The following is a 21,643-nucleotide window of genomic DNA, read 5'->3' as shown; positions in this document are numbered from 1 at the left end:
TAATTTGATGTGTGATATATTTTTCTTACTCCTTGCAGAACAACCTGCCACTTTTCAAATGAGTCTTCTTAACAACTTCTTAGATGCTAACAGGGGAGTTCTTCTGGCCAGTTTCCTTTGGCATCTTCGAGTTTCTTCTTTAGTATATCCTTCAAGGTTTTGTTGACTGCTTCAACCTGACCATTTGTTTGAGGATGTGCCACTGCAGATAAACTTTTGATGATACTATGGTTCTCACAGAAATCGGTGAAAGATTGGCTGTCGAACTGTTTGCCGTTGTCTGAGACTATTTTGTACGGTAGTTCGCACCGGCATATAATGTTCTTCACTATAAATTATTGAACTTTCTTTGATGTAATGGTTGCAAGTGGTTCGGCTTCAGTCCACTTATTAAACTAGTCGACTGCTACCACTGCATACTGCAACCCGCCTTTACCCTTAGGTAACTGCCCGATTTGGTCAATTCCCCAAATGGCAAAAGAGCCACGGACTTTGCATCTGTGTTAGCTCGTTGGGCGGAGCACTTGGTATCTTTGAAAATCTCTGGCACTTGTTGCACTTCTTAACATAGGCTCTCGAATCTTCAATCATCGTTGGCCAGAAGTAGCCTTGCCTTAGAATTTTCTTTGATAAGCTCTACCCGGCTGCGTGATTTCCACAGAATCTGTCCTGAACTTCAGAGAGAAGTCGTGCAACTTCATCTTGTGTGACACATCTGAGTAATGGCATCGAGAATCCTCTTCTGTACATGACCCCTTCTACTATGATGTACCGTGCTGCCTTTCTTCTCATTTTTTTGAGCTTCGTTTCGGTTTTCTGGGGGTTCCCCAGAGTTGAGGTAGGTTGCTATTGGCGTCATCCAGTTTGGGGATGTGTTGATCATTTCAATTTCTTCCGTGCCAGTGATGCTAGGCTCTTCAAGGAACTGGATAGGGACCAAGTTTGCCTTGTCATTTACATTACTGCTTGCCAATCGAGCCAACCCGTCCGCAGTTGTATTTTCTTATCTTGGAATTTTTCTGAGACCGTAGCTTTGGAATTGTGCGAGCAGGTCGTGTATTTTGCTCAGATACGCTATCATGTTTTCTTCCCGAGCCACGTATTCACCGGATACATGATTTCCCACCAGCTGTGAATCATTGTAGATCTCAACGTTTTCAGCCTTCATTGCCTTGGCTAGCTTAAGTCCAGCGATTAGAGCTTCCTCTCCCGCTTCGTTGTTAGAGGCCTTGAATCCGAACTTGACTGCAGCGCGCAGGTGTTGCCCCCCAGGTGTGACGAGGGCAATTCCTGCGCCAGATAGTTGATCTGTTGCCGACCCATCCACATGTAGTTTCCAGGTTGGTTTGTCTTCATTATTACTTAGCTATGGTACTGGCTCGGGATTGCTTTCCGGTATGCCTTCTTTTTTGCATGTGCATTCTCCCACAAAGTCGACCAAGGCTTGGCCCTTGATTCTTGTTCGGGGTTGGAAGTTGATTTCATACTGACCCAATTCTACCGCCCACTTGAGTAACTGCCCAGAGGCATCTGGCTTTTGCAGTATTTGTCGTAGTGGTTGGTCGGTGTATACCCGAACAGGATGAGCTTGAAAATAAGGCCTCAACTTCCTTGTTGCTAGATTAAGGCAGTAGGCGAGCTTTTCTATCAACGGATATCGGCCCTCGGCCTCGATGAGTCTCTTACTAATTTAATAGACTAGGTGTTGTGCGTTGTTCTCTTCTCTGATTAGCACGACACTTACGGCATGCTCCGTGACAGCTAGGTATATCCCCAGCTCCTCACCCTCCAGAGGTTTAGAAAGTACGGGAGGTTTTGCGAGCTATACCTTTAAATCTTAAAAAGCTCTTTCACATTCTTCTGTCCACTCGAAGTTTTTGTTTCCTCGCATGATTTTGAAGAATGGAAAACATTTATCCGTTGATTTTGATACGAATCTGCTAAGTGCGGCAATTTGACAAGTTAGGCTTTGCACCTCTTTGGTTTTTGTTGGCGAGTTCATATCCAGGAGGGCTTGAATTTTTTGGATTGGCTTCAATTCCTCGGGCATTGACTATAAAGCCTAGAAACTTTCCCGAGCTAACTCCAAAGGAGAACTTTAAGGGATTTAGTTTCATGTTGTATTTCCTGAGGACTTTGAAACATTCGTCCAGGTCGTCGATGTGCCCCTAGCCTTTCTGGATTTGACGAGCATGTCATCCACATACACTTCCATATTTCGCCAGATCTGGTCCTTAAACATCTTGTTTACCAATCTTTGGTACGTAGCTCCAGCATTTTTTAGACCAAACGACATGACTTTGTAGCAGTAGAGACCCATGTCCGTTCGGAAATTTGTATGTTCTTGGTCTGGCAGATGCATTTTGATCTGATTGTAGCCTGAATAAGCGTCCATCAAGCTTAAAATTTCGTGCCCGGTTGTTGCGTCTACGAGCTGATCGATCCTTGGAAGTGGAAAACAGTCTTTAGGTCATGCTTTGTTGAGGTCTGTGAAATCAATACAGACTCGCCATTTCTTGTTCAGCTTGGGCACAAGTATGGGATTTGCGACCCAAGCCGCGTAAAAAGCTTCAATTATGAAGTTGTTGTTGCGCAGCTTTTCAACTTCATCTTTCACGGCAACTCCTTGTTCTTTATCCAGCAGTCTTTGTTTTTGCTGAACTGGCCGGATGTTAGGATCGATATTTAGTACGTGTGAAATAATAGAAGGGTCGATTCCGACCATATTCGCATGTGACCAGGAAAAAACATCTAGGTTTGCTCTCAGAAATTTTATCAACTCTGATTTTACTTCGAGCAAAAAACCTTTTCCAATTTTTATCTTTCTGGTCGGGATAGCTGGATCGATCTTGAACTCTTCTAATTCTTCCACAGGTCTAACATTGTTGCTTGGGTCCCCAAGTCGAGGATCCACATCTTCATCCTCGCCTTGGGAAGTTTCCTACTTGGGAATGTTTTTTCCCTTGTCTGGGCTCTGGCTGGAGGAGATTTCCTTCTTAGCCTTGGCCACTGCAAGGTTGTAACATTCCCGAGCAGATTGCTCGTTCCCTCTAAGACACCCTACCCCATTCTTTGTTGGAAACTTCAGGCAGGAGTGAAATATTAATGTGACAGCTTTTAAGCCATACAAGGCTGGTCGGCCAAGCATTACGTTAAAGGCTGAAGGAACATCCAATATTAGGAACTGTGCCATGATAGCTATGCTCGTCGGAGCTTCTCCAACAGTGAGGGGTAGCCGGATTTTTCCTAGAGGTGCAACTCCTTGACTGGAGAAACCATAGACAGGCTGGAGGCATGGAGTGAGATCCTTGAGTTGGAGCCCCATCTTCTCGTAAGCAGTCTTGAACAAAATATTTGAAGAAGCACCATTATCGATCATGGTTCTAGCCACCATTTTATTTGCTATCTGGACTTCCACGACCAGCGGGTCATTGTACGGAAATCTAATCTTGACATCATCTTCATCGTTGAAAGTTATGGTTGGCTCTCCTGCTCGTGGAACTTCGGGCTTCCTTTCTTCCACGGCCAGGATGACTTCTTCTTGCTCGTGCTGAGCTATCCGGGGATACCTCTCTCGAGCTTTGCCGGAATCTCCAGCGATGTGCAGTCCTCCAATAATGACTTGTAAGTGTCCATATATGGGTGGAGGTAGCAGATCCTAGTTGTTTTGACCTTGGTTGGTATTGACATACTTCTTCAGGTGCCGTAGTCTCCGCGGAACCGACAAAATTTTGTCATGTCTTATTTGTTGGTATCTTTCTTCATGGGCCCGGGCTTCCTGTACGGAATTAACGATTGAGTTGCCATATACACACTCTCTATATCTTCAGTTAGAATAGTGAATGCAGTGTGTTTGGCATTGTCACGGGGAGTCTGTCCGGATTTATCAGTGAATTTTCCTTTCTTCCCGTTTCCTTTCTTGTGGTTGTTGCTTGAACGCTTGCCACTTGAATTGTTGGAATAGTGGGGAAGTTGGGCGGATGTTCCAGTGGAAGGAGCCTTCGTTTTACCCGGCTTTTGCTCTCCTTCTGCTCGTTGAATGGCTTCTCTGAGCTTGATGAAGCCTTCGGATCGGTCAAGGAAATCACTCATTGAGTCTATCGGCCTGTTCTTCCTTATATCTTTCAATATTTCACCAAGGACTTTAATGCCCCCCAGTATCGCGGATAACTTTCTATCCTCGGTTACCCGCGAAACTTTGGTCGCTTGCGTCATGAATCTATTGATGTATGCCCGGAGTGGCTCGCCTAGTCGTTGCTTTACTTCGACCAAATCTCCCAGATGGAATGGGAGCTGACGTGAGGAAGAGAATTGCGCATGGAATTCCGAAGAAAAGGTTTTCCATGAACTAAACTTTCCAAGAGCGAACTTGAAATACCATTGCTATGCGGCTTCCGATAGAGTGGCGGGGAAGATTCTACAGCATACATCCGCTGGTACTACTTGTAAATCCATTTGCATCTCAAAGTACTTGAGATGGGAAAGAGGATCTTCTCTCCTAGTATACATCTTCCACGTTGGCATTTTGAACTTGTGAGGTAGTGGCTAGAGATTGATCTCTGGTGAGAAGGGAGTTCCGCGAGCACGGTCTAACTGAAGATCATTGTTACGCTGTCCGGCCATGCCATGAAACATATTTTTCAACTCGTCAAGCTAGGTCTGTACGGCTGGGCTTACTTGCTCAGCATTCTGGTCGAGTTGGACTATGTCAGCGTCTTTCTGAGTGGGGATTTGAGTATGGGCTCTGGACTGCACGATCGTTGTAGTATTCTGCTCAACTGTTCCTCTTCTTCTGTTTAGATCGTTCCTTAGGTCATGGGTTGTTCCCAACCCATCGAACACAGAAGAGCCTGGTTGTCTTAGCGATTGATTCGCTTGGTTGACAGGTGGAATAACGCCATTATTCTGGTTGGGACCGTCAGGTATGGATCCGCTAGATGAATTTCCAGACAGAGTCTGCCCGCCTACCTCTTGGTTAACGAGTGGAACTCGTAACGGGGGATTTGGCGACTGACCATTATTTTTCTGGGAAATATTCATCGTCGGGTCATCTTCCGTTTCTCCCAGGGGAATGACGTTCGGCGTTTGCTGTCCTACAGTTTGGTAGGCTCTTCGTATCAGCACGGTAGCTTGCCGACTGCAATCTTCGATCTCTGCATGGTGAGCCCTTAATGCCTCCATCTCTCTATCTCTCCATTCAGCGAACATACGCCTTTGTTCGTCAAATGCGAGATTTACTACAGCACGCAGTTCATCCTGGTCATGATGCAAAGTGTTGATATGACTCTGCATGAGTCCGAGCGCGGCACAGAGATTTTGCAATTCAGTTCCGTCTCTGATAGTCGTGTGGGTGTTGGTTCCAGGCGCAACAGTCGTGTTATGAATGCACTGGCTGTGTGCGGAACTGTTATTCACAGTCTCTTGCACACTAGGCGCAGTTTCAGTAACAGGAGCTGTTTCACCATTCACTACGCTTCCCGTCTGTCCAGGATTGACAGTAGGCAGAATATTCTGTAATGTCGGATCCAACGTCTATGAATTTGCTGGGTCAGACAGGCCTCTACGAGTTTGCACCATCGTGTTGGCGGTTGAGTGTTGAAAAGAGCGACTTGTGATCTTTCTCTCAATGAAAGCACCAAAATGTTGACTTCGCTTTTAGCAAACAACAATGAGTCTTTTTCATAAGCAATAAGCGATATGTTGTAACAAATATATAATAAAGCAATAGTGAGACACAGGAATTTTATAGAGGTTCAGCCCCGAGCAGTTCGGTAATAGCCTAATCCTCGTTATTTGTATTGACTCAAGAACAAGGAAGAAGATTTCTTCTCTAATAGCTCTTACAACAGTATCTCTCAATATGTAATTCTTTGATAACAATATAGTCTTAGCTTAGCTGCGTATCAACTTTCAATCTCTCGGTCCCCTTGCCTAGTGAACATACCTCACCATTTATAGGGCTAGAAAACTTGAGGAGGAAGAGCTTCCTCTCTCGTTACAATGCGCATAAACAGAAAGATCGTGTGATCAATGCTGAATGCAAGTATCGTGGGATTGATGCTGAATACACTAATAGTGGGATCGTGTGTATGTCGTATCCACGTAAGTTGATACCTGAGTTATAGGGATTGAGCTAATGACTCATGATGCGAAAGCTAAATTCGCTAAGTGTTGATTGCTCTGCACGCGTCGTTGAATATCTTACTTAGGATGTGCCAGCGTGGCATCCTGCTCGGTCTATTTTCCCGGGCAGACGCTCCAAGCGGACTCCACGTGTCACCACTCTTGTAATGCCACGTCAGCGAACATACGCCTTTGTTCGTCAAATGCGAGATTTACTACAGCACGCAGTTCATCCTGGTCATGATGCAGAGTGTTGCTATGACTCTGCATGAGTCCGAGCGCGGCACAGAGATTTTGCAATTAAGTTCCGTCTCTGATAGTCGTGTGGGCGTTGGTTCCAGGCGCAACAGTCGTGTTATGAATGCACTGGCTGTGTGCGGAACTGTTATTCACAGTCTCTTGCACACTAGGCGCAGTTTCAGTAACAGGAGCTGTTTCACCATTCACCACGCTTCCCGTCTGTCCAGGATTGACAGTAGACAGAATATTCTGTAATGTCGGATCCAACGTCTATGAATTTGCTGGGTCAGACAGGCCTCTACGAGTTTGCACCATCGTGTTGGCGGTTGAGTGTTGAAAAGAGCGACTTGTGATCTTTCTCTCAACGAAAGCACAAAAATGTTGACTTCGCTTTTAGCAAACAACAATGAGTCTTTTTCATAACCAATAAACGATATGTTGTAACAAATATATAATAAAGCAATAGTGAGACACAGGAATTTTATAGAGGTTCAGCCCCGAGCAGTTCGGTAATAGCCTAATCCTCGTTATTTGTATTGACTCAAGAAAAAGGAAGAAGATTTCTTCTCTTATCGCTCTTACAACAGTATCTCTGAATATATAATTCTTTGATAACAATATAGTCTTAGCTTAGCTGCGTATCAACTTTCAATCTCTCGGTCCCCTTGCCTAGTGAACATACCTCACCATTTATAGGGCTAGAAAACTTGAGGTGGAAGAGCTTCCTCTCTCGTTACAATGCGCATAAACAGAAAGATCGTGTGATCAATGCTGAATGCAAGCATCGTGGGATTGAGGCTGAATACACTGATAGTGGGATCGTGTGTATGTCGTATCCACGTAAGTTGATACCTGAGTTATAGGGATTGAGCTGATGACTCATGATGCGAAAGCTAAATTCGCTAAGTGTTGATTGCTCTGCACGGGTCGTTGAATATCTTACTCAGGATGTGCCAGCGTGGCATCCTGCTCGGTCTATTTTCTCGGGCAGACGCTCCAAGCGGACTCCACGTGTCACCATTCTCGTAATGCCACGTCAGAGTGCAAAATTTGGGATAACACATTTTATATAATATATATATCAGTATGAACTAAAAACCCTGAAAAAAAGAGAATAAGAAGAGGTTTGAGAGAAAATAAGATTAATTTTTTCACTCTCACTCTCTCTCCTATACAAACACGCCTCTCTCTCTCTCTCTATCTCCTTAACTCAGTGTGGTGTGAGTTTTGTGATCATCCCTATCGCTTCACAGTATCTCATAAGTTAAGAAAATATTGTGATTGCATAATTGTAATCATTCTATAGAATCTAATGGCCCACGATCTATTCCTGAGTGTTAAGGTTGGCTTGAAAGATTGTGGTGTAAACTTTTCAACAAGTTCTTAGATTGGATGTTAGACTAATGATACAAAAAGAAAGCGAGGATCCCCTGATAGGCTACAATCGGTATTATCTCTGTATTTACTAGTCTAGATTTAATCTATATATATTACATTGAGATCCTTATGCTTATGGTTCATATTTGATTCAATTAATTTTAGTCAAATCCATTTATGCTTTTTTTTAATTCTAATATGGACCATAAAAATTAACAGAGAATATATTATGCTAATTTAAGTATACTCATCCAAAAGAATCTAACAACGCCCTCTATTCTTGAGTGTTGATGATATCTTGGAAGATTGTGGTGTGAACTCTTCAGAAAGTTCTTGGATTGGATGTTCGATAAAAATAGAAAAAGATAGTGAGGATCCCTTGATAGGCTACAAGAGGTATTGCCTCTCTTATTATTAGTCTAGATTTAATCTATATACATTATATTGAGATATCATTGGGCTTATTGTTCATATTGGATCAAATTATTTTTAATAAAATCTGCTTTTGCTTTTCTAACTCTTATATGGACTATAAAAACAAACAATTAGTATCGAGAGCTATCTTCATGATTGTATAGATTAAATACTGTGTTGGATATTTATGAATTTATATATGTTAATAATTATAAATTGATTGATTTAATCCTTTTTATGCAAGATTGTGAATCATTAATTATATGGTAAAATTGAGTTAGAGATTTTACGGTCTTTATTTGAAAAATTTGTACACCATAATTGTGGCATAGGATTTTGTGGTAATTTCTCATTAAAATTTATTTGTAATCTTTCGTCAAATTATGTACATATAATATTCCAAAAATCCACCAATGATGAGTAAGCTCAGGATTAGGGAGTAAACCCCAACTTCATCAAAATGGTGTTAGAAACTCGAAATGGCAAGCCATGAACCCCAAATGGTGCAGTTTCAAGTTGTGAGGCACAAAAGTGAGCCACGTGAAAAATTTCACGTGTGCATGTGCCATGCATGGCTGCCATGCACGTGAAATGGACGACAATGGAGGGGAGCCTTTTGGGTCCGAGTTGCACGAGTGGCAATCGTAGGGATCGATCGATCTTGTAGCTGTCTTCTGGTGGTCGATCGGACCTATTGGTCCCATGGTCGACATCGACATGGAGGAGGAGGCTAACAAAGGTGGTCTCAAGTCATGAGGCACCGATGAGCATGCAATCTGTTGTGGCTTATCTACAGCGGCACTGGCCCAGGTGGTTTCTCAGCCGCAGCCATTGGCTTAGGTGGCTTCTCAACCGTTGGCCGACCGACTACTTCCCCTCTGACCTCCCCTGATCATCTTCGATCACCACCGCCACCATCAAGACCATTTAAGCTTGACCCCGAATATATATATGTATACACATTATACATATCTTTTAGAAATTATTTTTATTAATTAATTAATTTGAATATTAATTTTGAAAAATAAAATTTCAGATATTTTTATACTTCAAAATTAAATGTGTATTATTTTTTATTTTAATAAGTTAAAATAAAATTTTCAAGGAGAACTTATTATTTTTATATATACTATTCTATTTTAAAATGATTTAAGTATATAAATATTTTAGTTTTCAAATTATGTATTTATTATATATATTGTATAAATTAATATTATTTATAGAAAGAGGTTAGTGATATTTTTAGAAATATATTAAAATAATGTTTTTTAATAATTGGTGAACTAATTTTTCTAAAAAAGTATATAGGTTTTTATAAATTATTTTCAAACTTGTATTAAAATATTATTTTAAACTAACTAAATGTAAATAAATCTTGTCATTAGTTAGTGAATCAATATTTTTTTTAAAACTTAATTTTTTATTATGTATAAATAATAATTATTTATTATACATAATAAGTAATTTCACAAATTAATTAGGTGGCGTTTGGTAATATTTTTTTAATCAGTTTTTTATTTTTAAAATTAGAAAAGTAAAAATACATTCTAAAGACATGTTCTATAAAACTGTTTTTACTTTTTCAATTTTTTAATTGAGAATCAAAATTTTAAAAAAAAAAAAATTACTTTCAGTATTTTTTTAAACAATTTTCTTTTCTTAATCAATATTTTAGACTCTCACCAGATGCAGACACAAATCTGCCCCCCACTGCCCTGGCGCTGACCCGGCCTCTAATCCGAACCCGACTCCGACTCTGGACCTAGACCCAACTTAAACAAAATCAAAAATTGAAAATGAAAATGAACTTTACAGAACACACTTTTATTTTCTGTTTTTAAAATTAAAAAACAAAAATGGTTGTAGAATACATTTTTGTTTTTCAAAAACAAAATCTTTGAAAACAAAGGTGACGTTTGGTAACACTTTTGTTTTTAAATTTTTTTTAATCACAAAAATAAAAGTATGTTTTTAAAATTTTATTTTTAAAAATAATAATGTGTTCTAGAACATCTTTTTTTTTTTAATTTTAAAAACAAAAAACAAAAGTGTGTTTTGTAAATTTCATTATTAGGGACCGGATTTCGTCCCGTTACTGTACGGACACGGATTTCAATCCGTGATGTACTGTAACCGTTGGATGGGTAGTTAATTTGATCCAACGGTTGGGGTTCATGTAGGGGTTCATGTAGGGGTAATTAGGTATCAAAAAATGGCTACCGGTTACTTTTTTTGAAATTTAAATTTATTAAAAATGGAAAAGTGAAAAGTGACATCTATCCATCAATCAAGTCTAATCAACCGTCGTACTCCTCCACTCCTCCACTTCTTCACTTCCATTTTCTTTCATTGTTCTATTTATCATTCGTTTTTCCATTTTCGTCTCTGCTAGGGCAAAGTTCTTCCTCTTCCATTTTCTTTTCATTTTCCATTTTGTTTTTCCATTTTCTATTTTCGTTTGAGGTAGTAAAAACCATATTGTACATTGTGGTGACTGTGGTGTACATTACTCGAAGTGCCATTGTTGGAGTTGTTAGAGGGGGGTGTCGACGGTGAGTTATACATTACTCCGTTCTACTTTACATACATTTTCTTATTGACAGAAAAAAAAAATATATTTTTGAAGGGAATGTGGTGTTTTTCCATTTTCGTGTACTTAATAGTTTCATTTTGTCTCAGGTGTGGAGGTTGAGGTGGTGAAGGGAGTTTGCATATCTTTGTCGAGGTATTTCTTTGTCTCTCTCTCTCTCTATCTCTCTCTCGTCTCTGGTTCTGTGTTTAAGGGAGTTTGCATTTCTTTCTGTGTCTCCCCCCGTGCATGTGTTGTGGTTCTTAGTGTGGAATGTACTGTGTGTTATGAGTTTTTTGTTTTAGTTATTTATGAATATGTGATTTGGTATTTTGATTGAGTTTGTTGCAATAAAGAGTTGCATTGTTTAAATTGAATTAGTTGCATTGTACTATAATTTAGGGGTTTTGATTTGGGTATTTTGATGTATGTATTTTTGGAATGTGTTAGTTGATTCGGTTGGATTTTAAATATTTGGGAATATGATAAATGGAGATTTTTTGAGCAATATGACAAAAAAATAATGCATGAGTTCTATAATATTAGGCTGGATGGTCTTTTAGTGATCTTATGATTGTGGAAATGATTTGGCTTTATTTGTTGTTTTTGGGATAAAATATGAAATCATCAAATATTGGTAAGTATGGTACCCGATTTTAGAGGCACTATACTCATACAATTTAAAGATCGTAATAGAAGTAGGAGATTAATATAAATAGGAGATATTATGAAACCAAACAATTTGTATCAAACAAAACAAGTTGTGTATTGAACTAAAAACTTAACACACATAAATTAGGAATACTATTAAAAATTCGGATAACAATAACTGAAAAAAATATCTGTTTAAAATTTTTGCAACCCCATCAAAGCTTAATGTGCATACTTGAGGGTATTGTAATCCAGTTCCTGGTCTTACAGTTCCTTGTCAATTATTTTTTTCTTTTTTCATGAGTGTACAGATCAAACTCCTAAACACCTTCAATTGACCTTCGCATTGCCTATAAACACAAATTTTGTATAATCTTTTGGGCCATACAAAAATCCTTAGTAAATGCTTGTCCTTTTTCAATTACAAATTTTGTATAATCCTTTGGCCATACAAGAAACTATATTTTACAACTTGTAAGAAAGATGTGATTCGAATTCAGTTTAGTGGCTTGAGAGGATCAAATTCTAGGTTGCTACTTGTATTTATAAAACAAAATACTTTGACAACTTTCTTTCTTAGATCTTTGTAGAGAATGGGGAAGTTTTCTGTACTAATTATGCTTCTTCTTTTTTTTGTGCCTTTACTGCATTTTGCATAAGTTTGGTACTGTACTTTGTTGGTGTTTTGTGTCCACGGATTTCCTCCACCATGAGTGAGAGGTCTCAATATATTTGGGAGGAGGTCACCCGTGGACATGTGAACCTTTTTGTCTCTTTTCCAAAAAATTAGAAATTGTTGTAATGTTTTTGACCATTGGCAAACTTCATGCTTAATTGAGGCCCTAAGAACCTCAAGATCTAGAGTTCCAAGATTTAATTGAGAAGGTCAATAATTTTTTCTAAATTTTATGTTACATATGTTGGCATCATTGTATGTTAAAAGTGAATACTGTATAACTGACTTTACTGTGATGTTATTGTAATAGTATAGTATGTAAGGAAAATATGCTTACTTGTTGCGAAGGGAGACTAACAAGTTACAGAATCCATTATTTAGGCATATTGGTACATTGTACTTAACAGTTTCCATGTAGTACATTTAAGAAATAGACTATAGTACATATAATGATAGTATGTTATATAGGAAGAGATGCTTACCTGTTATTGTACACATATAGGAAATTAAGTGTCGGGATGTCATGAATACACTGAAATGTTAGACGATTGCATGAATTATTCAAAGTCTTTGTCTTCCAATATTTTAGTGTTTTGAATGTTTGTTAATTTAAGTTATTTTGTCTTGTGTAATAGGTTTATAAAATGGTATTTAAACGGAAGAGGGGGGCTGCTGCAGACAAAAAGGATGCAGCAGAGATAAAGAAGAAGGATCCGAAGGAAGCTTGGCCGAAGTACTAGTGAGTTATTTGTGGCAGTTATTTTAGTGGTAATATTTTTTGGTTTTGAAAATAATATTTATAATTCCATTCCTTTCTTTAATTGATGCAGCCAAGCCAATTTCTATGCTTATGCTGATGCACACAAAGAGAAACCTAAAGCAGATGTGAGTGACTTGGACTGTGTTATGGATCTTTTATTTTTTATCTTTGATTTAGCGTACTTTTGTTAATAATCGAGTCTTAATATTGCAGGTGCTTCGTAGTTTTAAGGAGCAATTCAAGCTTCTTACCGATGAAGAGATTGAGAATTGGGCTGCATACGAAGTCGAGGCTTCCCCCTCCAAGGTTGGTGGTAGAGGGAAAGGGAAGAAGGTGAAGGAGACATTATCTGCTGAGCCAGGGATTGACAACAACGAAGGTGTGGGGGACGTTCAAGTTTCTGGTCGTTGCTCATTCGAGCGTTTGGGGAGAATAGTCCCACTGCTGAACGAGGCTCAAAAAGAAATGGTGAGAAATGCCGGTTTCTCAACATTTTTAAGGGAGGATGCCCCGTACATAGACGCTAAGATAGTTAGTTGGCTGATCGATCACGTGGATCCAACCACTTCTCGGCTGGAGATATTTGGAAGAACAATCCAACTATCCTCCAAGCTGTTTGAGGATGTCATGGGAATCCGGGATGGCGGAGAACCCGTGGCAACCGAAAGTGAGCGTGACCTGGTTGAGTTTGACGTCCTCTTCAAGGCCAAGGACTATAGGTATTCCCTGACTTTGCTGGAGAATGAGCTCAGGGAAACCAGCGACAGTGACTACCTGTTTCTCATTAAGTTTCTCCTTGTCCGTATTGAACCGTGTTGCTGCTTGAGAAGAATGGTACCGAGGTCAGCACTAGCTACATGCATTCTTTAGTTGACATAAGGTCAATTAAGAAGAAGAATTGGGCGACTGCCGGATATCGATATCTAATGAGCTCTCTACACCGGTACAAGACGAAGAACACCAAAAATGTCTCCGGTTGCACGATATTTTTACAGGTAAGTTTTCGAATTATTGTGATGGTAGTAATTTTATTCTCTCGTGTACTGGTGTGGTAATATATGTATGCACTTTTGTTTGGTGGCAGCTTGTATATTTGACGCACGTAGACTGGACTGCTACTCACGTGGACCGAACTGTGGCTCCAATTGACTTTTGGACCACAAAACACTGCAAGTCAGTGTACAAGTGGATTCGAGACCAGGGTGGTCACACAAGTGGAAAGGTACATTTAGTACTTCAATTTTCTAATGCGTTAGAATTTTATTTGAGAGATATGCTAACTAGTTTTTTTGGTGTACTAAGCAGGTGAAGTTGACTAACACGTATGTGTTACTGCCAAGTTTTGAATCCGCTGCAGTTGGGCAACCCACAAATGACGCAATATACAAAGCTGTGTGTGAGTTGAAAGATGAGGTCTTCCGGCTTGATTTGAAGGTGAGCAGCGCAAAAGAGCTGTTACTGAAGGTACTCTCCACTTCCCTTGGGAAGGGGACTATGAAAGAAGTGTTGGAGATACCTGAGACGAGCAAAGTTCAGCGCTCGCTTTCGTTCAACGGGGAGACCGAGAAGAAGGATGACGTGGGTGTCGAGGAAAAGGATGGTGAAGGGACGAAGGATGACGTGGGTGTCGAGGAAAAGGATGGTGAAGGGACGAAGGATGACGTGGGTGTCGAGGAAAAGGATGGTGAAGGGACGAAGGATCAATTGGAAGAGGATGTTGATGATGTAGAGAGTGTCCCTTCACTTAATCTATCAGAAGAGAAGGTCGTTGTTCCAACTAAGGTGGTTGTTTCTGATGATTCGTTTGAGGTTATGAACTTTTGGGGAGAAGATCTCCCCGCTATTGTAAAAGAGGAAGTTGAGCAGACAGTGAAGGATGATTTTGATGATGCTGCGTTCGAAAGATTCAAAGAATCTGGAGGGAAGGTGATTGGTCCGTTCACTGTGAAGAAGGGTTACTCAAATCAACAGTACGAGTTGTTCCGTTACATTTTCTCTAGCGCCAATGATCCGAGGTAATCTCATGTGTCATGATTACTGTGTACGTAGTTGATATTAGTACATTCGTTTCGTTGTTGATTATTTGTTTGGTATTTCAGTGAAGTGTTAGCCCATTTTGGGAAGGTTGAGGTCGAGCGGATGTATTTCAAATGCATGAAACCGGAGACCGATATATCAAACAGTGTACGTAGAAGTTGGCATTTGGGTGCTTTGAAATTTGTAGTTCATTATTTTAGTTAATGCCATTTACAAATTGTATGAATGACAACATAACGGATATTGTTTGTGTAAATGTCAGGTCATTGATTGCTTTGCTCAAATCATGAATTTTCGAGAGAAGAAGCGCAACGGCATTGGAAGTAAGAGAACTTGGTTTATGCCCACCAGAATTTCGGTATGAAATTTGATATTTAAAAGTGGACATGAATCTTTTGTATTTGTGCTGTAAACTCTGTTAAATCTATGTTTTTATTTAAAATGTAATCTATTATGTGTGCTTATTGTGCAGAGCAAGTTACTTGGAAGAACGATGACTGTGGAGAGGATGGCGAAGCAGCAAGAGTGGTCCACTCTTTATTACGATGCAGATTTGAGTTTATGTCACACTGTAATTTGCATTTTCTTGAAACTTTTGTGTTGAATCAAATGTGTGTAGTTCAATTTTCCGATGACGTTGTTTGTTTTACTTTGTCGCAGATGGTGGTACCCCTACTGGATACCGAGAGTGCTCCGCACTGGTTTGCGGCGAATGTGAGCATGGTTAATACAACAGTGGAAATTAGGGACTCGTTGTCTTCTGCAATGCATAAGAGGTCACGTCGGAGCACCTGCGTAGAGATGGTATGCACGTGTGTACACGGTTTGCCGTTTTATTAGTGTAATTGCACTAATCTCAACTGTGATTGTTTTAATTTTTTTGCAGCTCCAGACTTTGGACCAATTGTTTGCCCCTGTCAAGCCAGGAGACCTGAATTTCAGCGAGTTTGTAATTATTTCTTCAAGCAAGGACTACCCACAACAACAAAATGGCCACGATTGTGGAATGTTTGTAATGAAGTACATGGAATCACTGTTCGAGGAAAATGAAATATTGGAAGAGGTAATGTAATGTTGATTTCTTTAGTTTAAGTTTTCATCCAGTTAACTAACTGTTTATATTGTGAAAATTGAGTTGTCAATCTATTTTTTGATGGATTTGTTTCTATGGATTTGGTTGTCATGTGTATTACTGAATTGGTTTCCTAATGTACACTGCAGTTTGATCCTATTGAAGCCAGACTGGATTGTGTTGGGAAAATTGTCACCCACGAGAGTAACAAGGCTAAACATGCTGTGATGGAGGGAGTTAAGAAGCAATTTGGATTGAGCAAAACCAAAGTTCTTCCATCAACATCTACAACTATAGCATTACGTAGTCCATCAAGGTCTCCTCGAGACCCCCGATTCAGCACAGCGAAGGCCAGGTCCGAAAACATGTGGACTGGCAAGAGCAAGTCCCCGAAAACACGTCATTCTAAAAGGCTGGCCATAAGTAACAAGTAGTATATTACAATGATTACAAAAGTTACTTTATTTATATATTTACTATGTTCAGTACAATGGTTACAAAAGTTAGGTTTTAGGTCGTAAATTATATTTAGTCAGTCATGTTATATACTTGCATCATACTACTGTTAGGTGATTTGGAATTGCACTAATGTTGGTGATTTTATAATTTACTATAGGGTAAGACTTGTGGTAGTTTTTAGAATTTGGTGGAACTGATTATTATTATTGTATGGTCATTATTACTATTATTGTGAATATTATTTCGGTTGTTATACTTTGCCATTACTATTAGGTTTTGGATTTTTTTTTACCATAACAATATGTGAAGTACATTATTCTGAAAATGAAACCAACCAATTTTACATTCTTTTTCGCACTATCTGTTTTAGTCCAATGATGTCCATAGCCAAAATAATAAAAATACTTATACTTATGTACTTTCCCATTATTATTGTGAATATTATTACTGTTGTTATATTTTGCCAGTACTATTAGGTTTTGGATAGTGAAGTACATTATTTTCAAAATGAAATTGACCAATTTTACTCCAATTATGTCCAAAATAATAAAAATACCTACACTCAACAACGAAGGCATTAATTCTGGCCTTGGACATAAATTTGGATCAAAAAGAGTAAGTACAGTACAATTATGAGAAATAATAACTCTGTCACACAATTTCCTTTGTAACAATTTTACCACTTCTAAATAATGTAATTAAAGGCTATAAAAAAAACTGTTTTCCAAAAATGCAGTGTATAGAACATCAACCTTTACAACAATTATATGGATACCTCCAACATATTAAAAATTAAAAACAATGGTACCAATCTATTCAACATTAAACACATAGTTAAAGTACTGTACAGTAATGAGACATAATAACTCTGAATTTCACCATTTCTAAATAATGCAATTAAAAGCTACCAAAATAAATAAAGGTTACTGTTTTTCAAAAATGCAATGTATTGAACATCAACGTTTGAAAATGGTAGCAATCTATTAAACATTAAACTTTGAAAAAAAAGTTGAAGTATTTTTAAAATGCAAATTAGTGAAACACAACAATATTGACTAAGTTATTATGACACTTTTTGGATTATATTGTGAAAATTACCGATATTTATCTTTAAATCCTAGTATTTCACACTAGATTAATTACTGTACTACGCACATATTGACATTCACAATCAATGACGAAATAGTAATTAAGAAATTTTTAATAGAACCAACTTAAATGCCTACCTTTCCTTTGAATTACGTCCTTAAAAAACATAAAATAAACATCATACCACATACAATATCTCTAACGAAATAAAAGTTGGCAAATGATGAAGAGGCAAATAAATATAATGAAATATAATTTTTTAATAATGTTTTCATGGTGCATCTTCTCTTTCTCCAAACTCCTTACTTGGTTTCGCAAACCGAGAGTAGTGTCTGCAGGTTTTTTAGGATGAGCTTGATCGATCCAACAAAAGTAATCACATCCTCGACTTTCGTTGTTCTCCTGAATTTAAAATAAGTACATCACCATATTTACAAAGCCTAGTTTAAAATATTATTAAGGCGTTCGAAGTCTTACATAGTGCGGACATCCAAAGAAGCGACGACCCGGATTTGCTCTACTGCTAGAAGTCCAAACATAAGCTAGATCACCACAGTAGCAATGGGGGTGTCCCCCAAGTGAATTTTTCCATGAAGGGAAATCCCTCTCGAACCCGTAGGGGTCCTCTCCAGAACCAGCCACCATGTTTTTTTTTAACAAACCAAATTAGGGTGTTAGTGAGGCTTGAAAAGGAGTGTTTCCGTTGACCTTATGGTGGAAATAGGTTGTGAAAATAAATTTAGGGGGGAAACCGAATTTCTTTGAAAACGTTAGAAAGTATATTAAAATTGGGGAGCATATTTCGTGCTTCCTCTCAAATATTTGCTTCAAAGTCTTTGGTGCACTATACTTATATACAAAAAAGTAGTGTCAATCAATCACAAGCAGTCCAATCAAATTAAAATAATATTTTATGTTAACTCTATGAACAGTTAAAAGTACAACACATAAATATTTCTCCCCACATGAATAAACCACATATACAAATTTCGGTTTAGTTTGGTTTAATGGAATTGTATGAACTTTCTTATATTTTATGTTATGTCCAAATACAAACTGGTACGGCTAAAGATGGGGTGATATGACACCAATACAAACCTGATTTTGTCAATGCATTGAAAACCGTTACTTCAACATACCCAACCAACTAATAAATTTTCCTTGGAAGACCTTTTTTGTATTTTAAAATAATAAACATTTTAATAATATTTTCCCATCAATCCATATACGGTCAAATCAGTAGGTTGTACATGAGGAAGCAATTTGACCTAAGACTGTAAAAAACGCTGACATTCGCCTCCCGCATATCTTTTCTTCAAGAGTCTGGCGCACCGTTGTGTCAAATATTATAACACTCATTCCTCGGTCGCCTTGTCCACTCGGGAGGTTAAGGTTCGGTAGGATGACATATTTGGGTGGCCGTTTTGGAAGTAGTTCCCGCCACCCTAGTCCACCCATCCCAAACCTTCGTCAACATTTCCTGAATACACATGTACCACATACATAAAATTTTTAAGAAACAATTTGTAATAATATAATATTGAAATAAATAGACATAAAGAGTTGAGTTATTACCAAAATTTGTTATGAGATGATTTATTGAATTGCTGTTGATGCACCTACAACACACGGTTGCAGTGCATACCAATCCTTCTGTTTACACATCTTCACTTTGGTGCAACAACAATACATAATTTATTTTTTTAATATATTATACACACGTCTACATATAGGGAGTGAGTTCTCTAGGATAGAAAACAATACGAAATTGTGAAGGAGTAAGGAGAGGTAGAGGGGTATATATAGTACTTGTGGATGTGATTGTTGAGTGTAGTCTTGACAAAAATTTAAAAATAATAATTAATAATATAACCCTAGGTACGGCTACAAATAACCTAAAGCTATTTATTTGACTTTTTCAATCCCTTGAAAAACGTAGTATCAACAAACCCAACCCCCTACTAACTTTTCCTTGGAAGACGTAATTGGAACCAATATGCATGCTCGGTGACAACATTGAATTGGTTCACTGTGCTAAACAAAAATTATGTATTTAAATAAGGTAAATGTTGCTCCCATTGTTATCACATGTAGCAACAAATATCCTAATATTATGTCCAAATAAACATGTGTAGCCAAATGAATAAGAAATTAAATTAGGATGTTTACTAATAATGAAAACTCAATATTTATTTAAATACCATTTTAATATTTCATTAAAATATTATTCGTTGGAGTAAATATTGCAATAATTTTTGTAAGATTACATTAACGTATCAATCGTTGGAATCAAGATTACAATAATTTTTTGAATACTATATAAATATAGATATTTAATAACAAAACTGTTTAATGTTATGAATACAATAGTAGTTTAAGACAAGAAGTGACTCTAGTAATAAAATCAGGAGAATAGTGAATCCGGTACGCTTCATGATGAACTGAGTACACACTCAGCCCAAACAACCTAAATTCATAGTGCGACTTCTCCCATACTGCATCGGTGTCACTCTGTACAACCCTAGGTCAAACTTGATTCGGTGAGTTCGTTAGAAGAGGAGTGACTCCGGTACCCAACAGCAAACTTCACTACATACTGTGTCACCGCGCATGTAAACACCGCGAGTGACAACGTCAGTACTACGAATGGTTAACTGTCGCGTCGTACAACCCTAGCTCGAACTAGATTCAGTGAGTTTTTTAGGAGGATAGTGACTCCGGTACACCAAAGCTAACTTGACTACATACTGTGTGTCACCTTAACCAAAAAACACCGAATCCAGTTCGACCTGGGGTACCGGAATCACTACTCTCACAACGAACTAACCGAATCCAGTTCGACCTGGGGTTGTACTGAGTGACACTCAACCATTCGTACTACTCACAATGTGACTTGCGGTGTTTACGGGCCCGGTGACACACAATATGTACTCAAGTTCGCTTTGGGGTACCGGAATCACTACTCTCCCAACGAACTAACCGAATCCAGTTCGACCTGGGGTTGTACTGAGTGACACTCAACCATTCGTACGACTCACAATGTGACTTGCGGTGTTTACGGGCCCGTCGTCACACAATATGTAGTCCAGTTCGCTTTGGGGTACCGGAATCACTACTCTCCCAACGAACTAACCGAATCCAGTTCGACCTGGGGTTGTACTGAGTGACACTCAACCATTCCTACTACTCACAATGTGACTTGCGATGTTTACGGGCCCGTCGTCACACAATATGTACTCAAGTTCGCTTTGGGGTACCGGAATCACTACTCTCCCAACGAACTAACCGAATCCAGTTCGACCTGGGGTTGTACTGAGTGACACTCAACCATTCCTACTACTCACAATGTGACTTGCGGTGTTTACGGGCCCGTCGTCACACAATATGTACTCAAGTTCGCTTTGGGGTACCGGAATCACAACTCTCCCAACGAACTAACCGAATCCAGTTCGACCTGGGGTTGTACTGAGTGACACTCAACCATTCCTACTACTCACAATGTGACTTGCGGTGTTTACGGGCCCGTCGTCACACAATATGTACTCAAGTTCGCTTTGGGGTACCGGAATCACTACTCTCCCAACGAACTAACCGAATCCAGTTCGACCTGGGGTTGTACTGAGTGACACTCAACCATTCGTACTACTCACAATGTGACTTGCGGTGTTTACGGGCCCGGTGACACACAATATGTACTCAAGTTCGCTTTGGGGTACCGGAATCACTACTCTCCCAACGAACTAACCGAATCCAGTTCGACCTGGGGTTGTACTGAGTGACACTCAACCATTCGTACGACTCACAATGTGACTTGCGGTGTTTACGGGCCCGTCGTCACACAATATGTAGTCCAGTTCGCTTTGGGGTACCGGAATCACTACTCTCCCAACGAACTAACCGAATCCAGTTCGACCTGGGGTTGTACTGAGTGACACTCAACCATTCCTACTACTCACAATGTGACTTCCGGTGTTTACGGGCCCGGTGACACACAATATGTACTCAAGTTCGCTTTGGGGTACCGGAATCACTACTCTCACAACGAACTAACCGAATCCAGTTCGACCTGGGGTTGTACTGAGTGACACTCAACCATTCGTACTACTCACAATGTGACTTGCGGTGTTTACGGGCCCGGTGACACACAATATGTACTCAAGTTCGCTTTGGGGTACC

At 39.0% G+C, this 21,643-nt stretch overlaps 2 protein-coding genes across 2 annotated transcripts; both read left to right on the top strand.

Moving 5' to 3' along the window:
* The first annotated feature begins 10,924 nt into the window (after positions 1–10,924).
* On the top strand, positions 10,925–13,663 carry LOC133038186 (uncharacterized). The gene is made up of 4 exons (XM_061116270.1): positions 10,925–12,789; positions 12,881–12,935; positions 13,024–13,608; positions 13,658–13,663. The coding sequence occupies exons 1-4, from the start codon at positions 12,695–12,697 to the stop codon at positions 13,661–13,663; spliced, it is 741 nt and encodes a 246-aa protein (XP_060972253.1). The 5' UTR covers positions 10,925–12,694.
* LOC133037830 (uncharacterized) lies at positions 13,618–16,631 on the top strand. The gene is made up of 9 exons (XM_061115472.1): positions 13,618–13,805; positions 13,895–14,032; positions 14,116–14,825; positions 14,910–14,994; positions 15,110–15,205; positions 15,320–15,418; positions 15,508–15,651; positions 15,734–15,910; positions 16,069–16,631. Exons 1-9 carry the CDS (start codon positions 13,668–13,670, stop codon positions 16,351–16,353), a joined length of 1,872 nt encoding a protein of 623 aa, XP_060971455.1. The 5' UTR covers positions 13,618–13,667; the 3' UTR covers positions 16,354–16,631.
* The last annotated feature ends 5,012 nt before the right edge of the window (positions 16,632–21,643 follow it).

Source organism: Cannabis sativa, chromosome 5 (assembly GCF_029168945.1).
Source record: "Cannabis sativa cultivar Pink pepper isolate KNU-18-1 chromosome 5, ASM2916894v1, whole genome shotgun sequence".
NCBI lineage: Eukaryota > Viridiplantae > Streptophyta > Magnoliopsida > Rosales > Cannabaceae > Cannabis > Cannabis sativa.
This window is presented reverse-complemented; position numbering and strand designations above follow the sequence as displayed.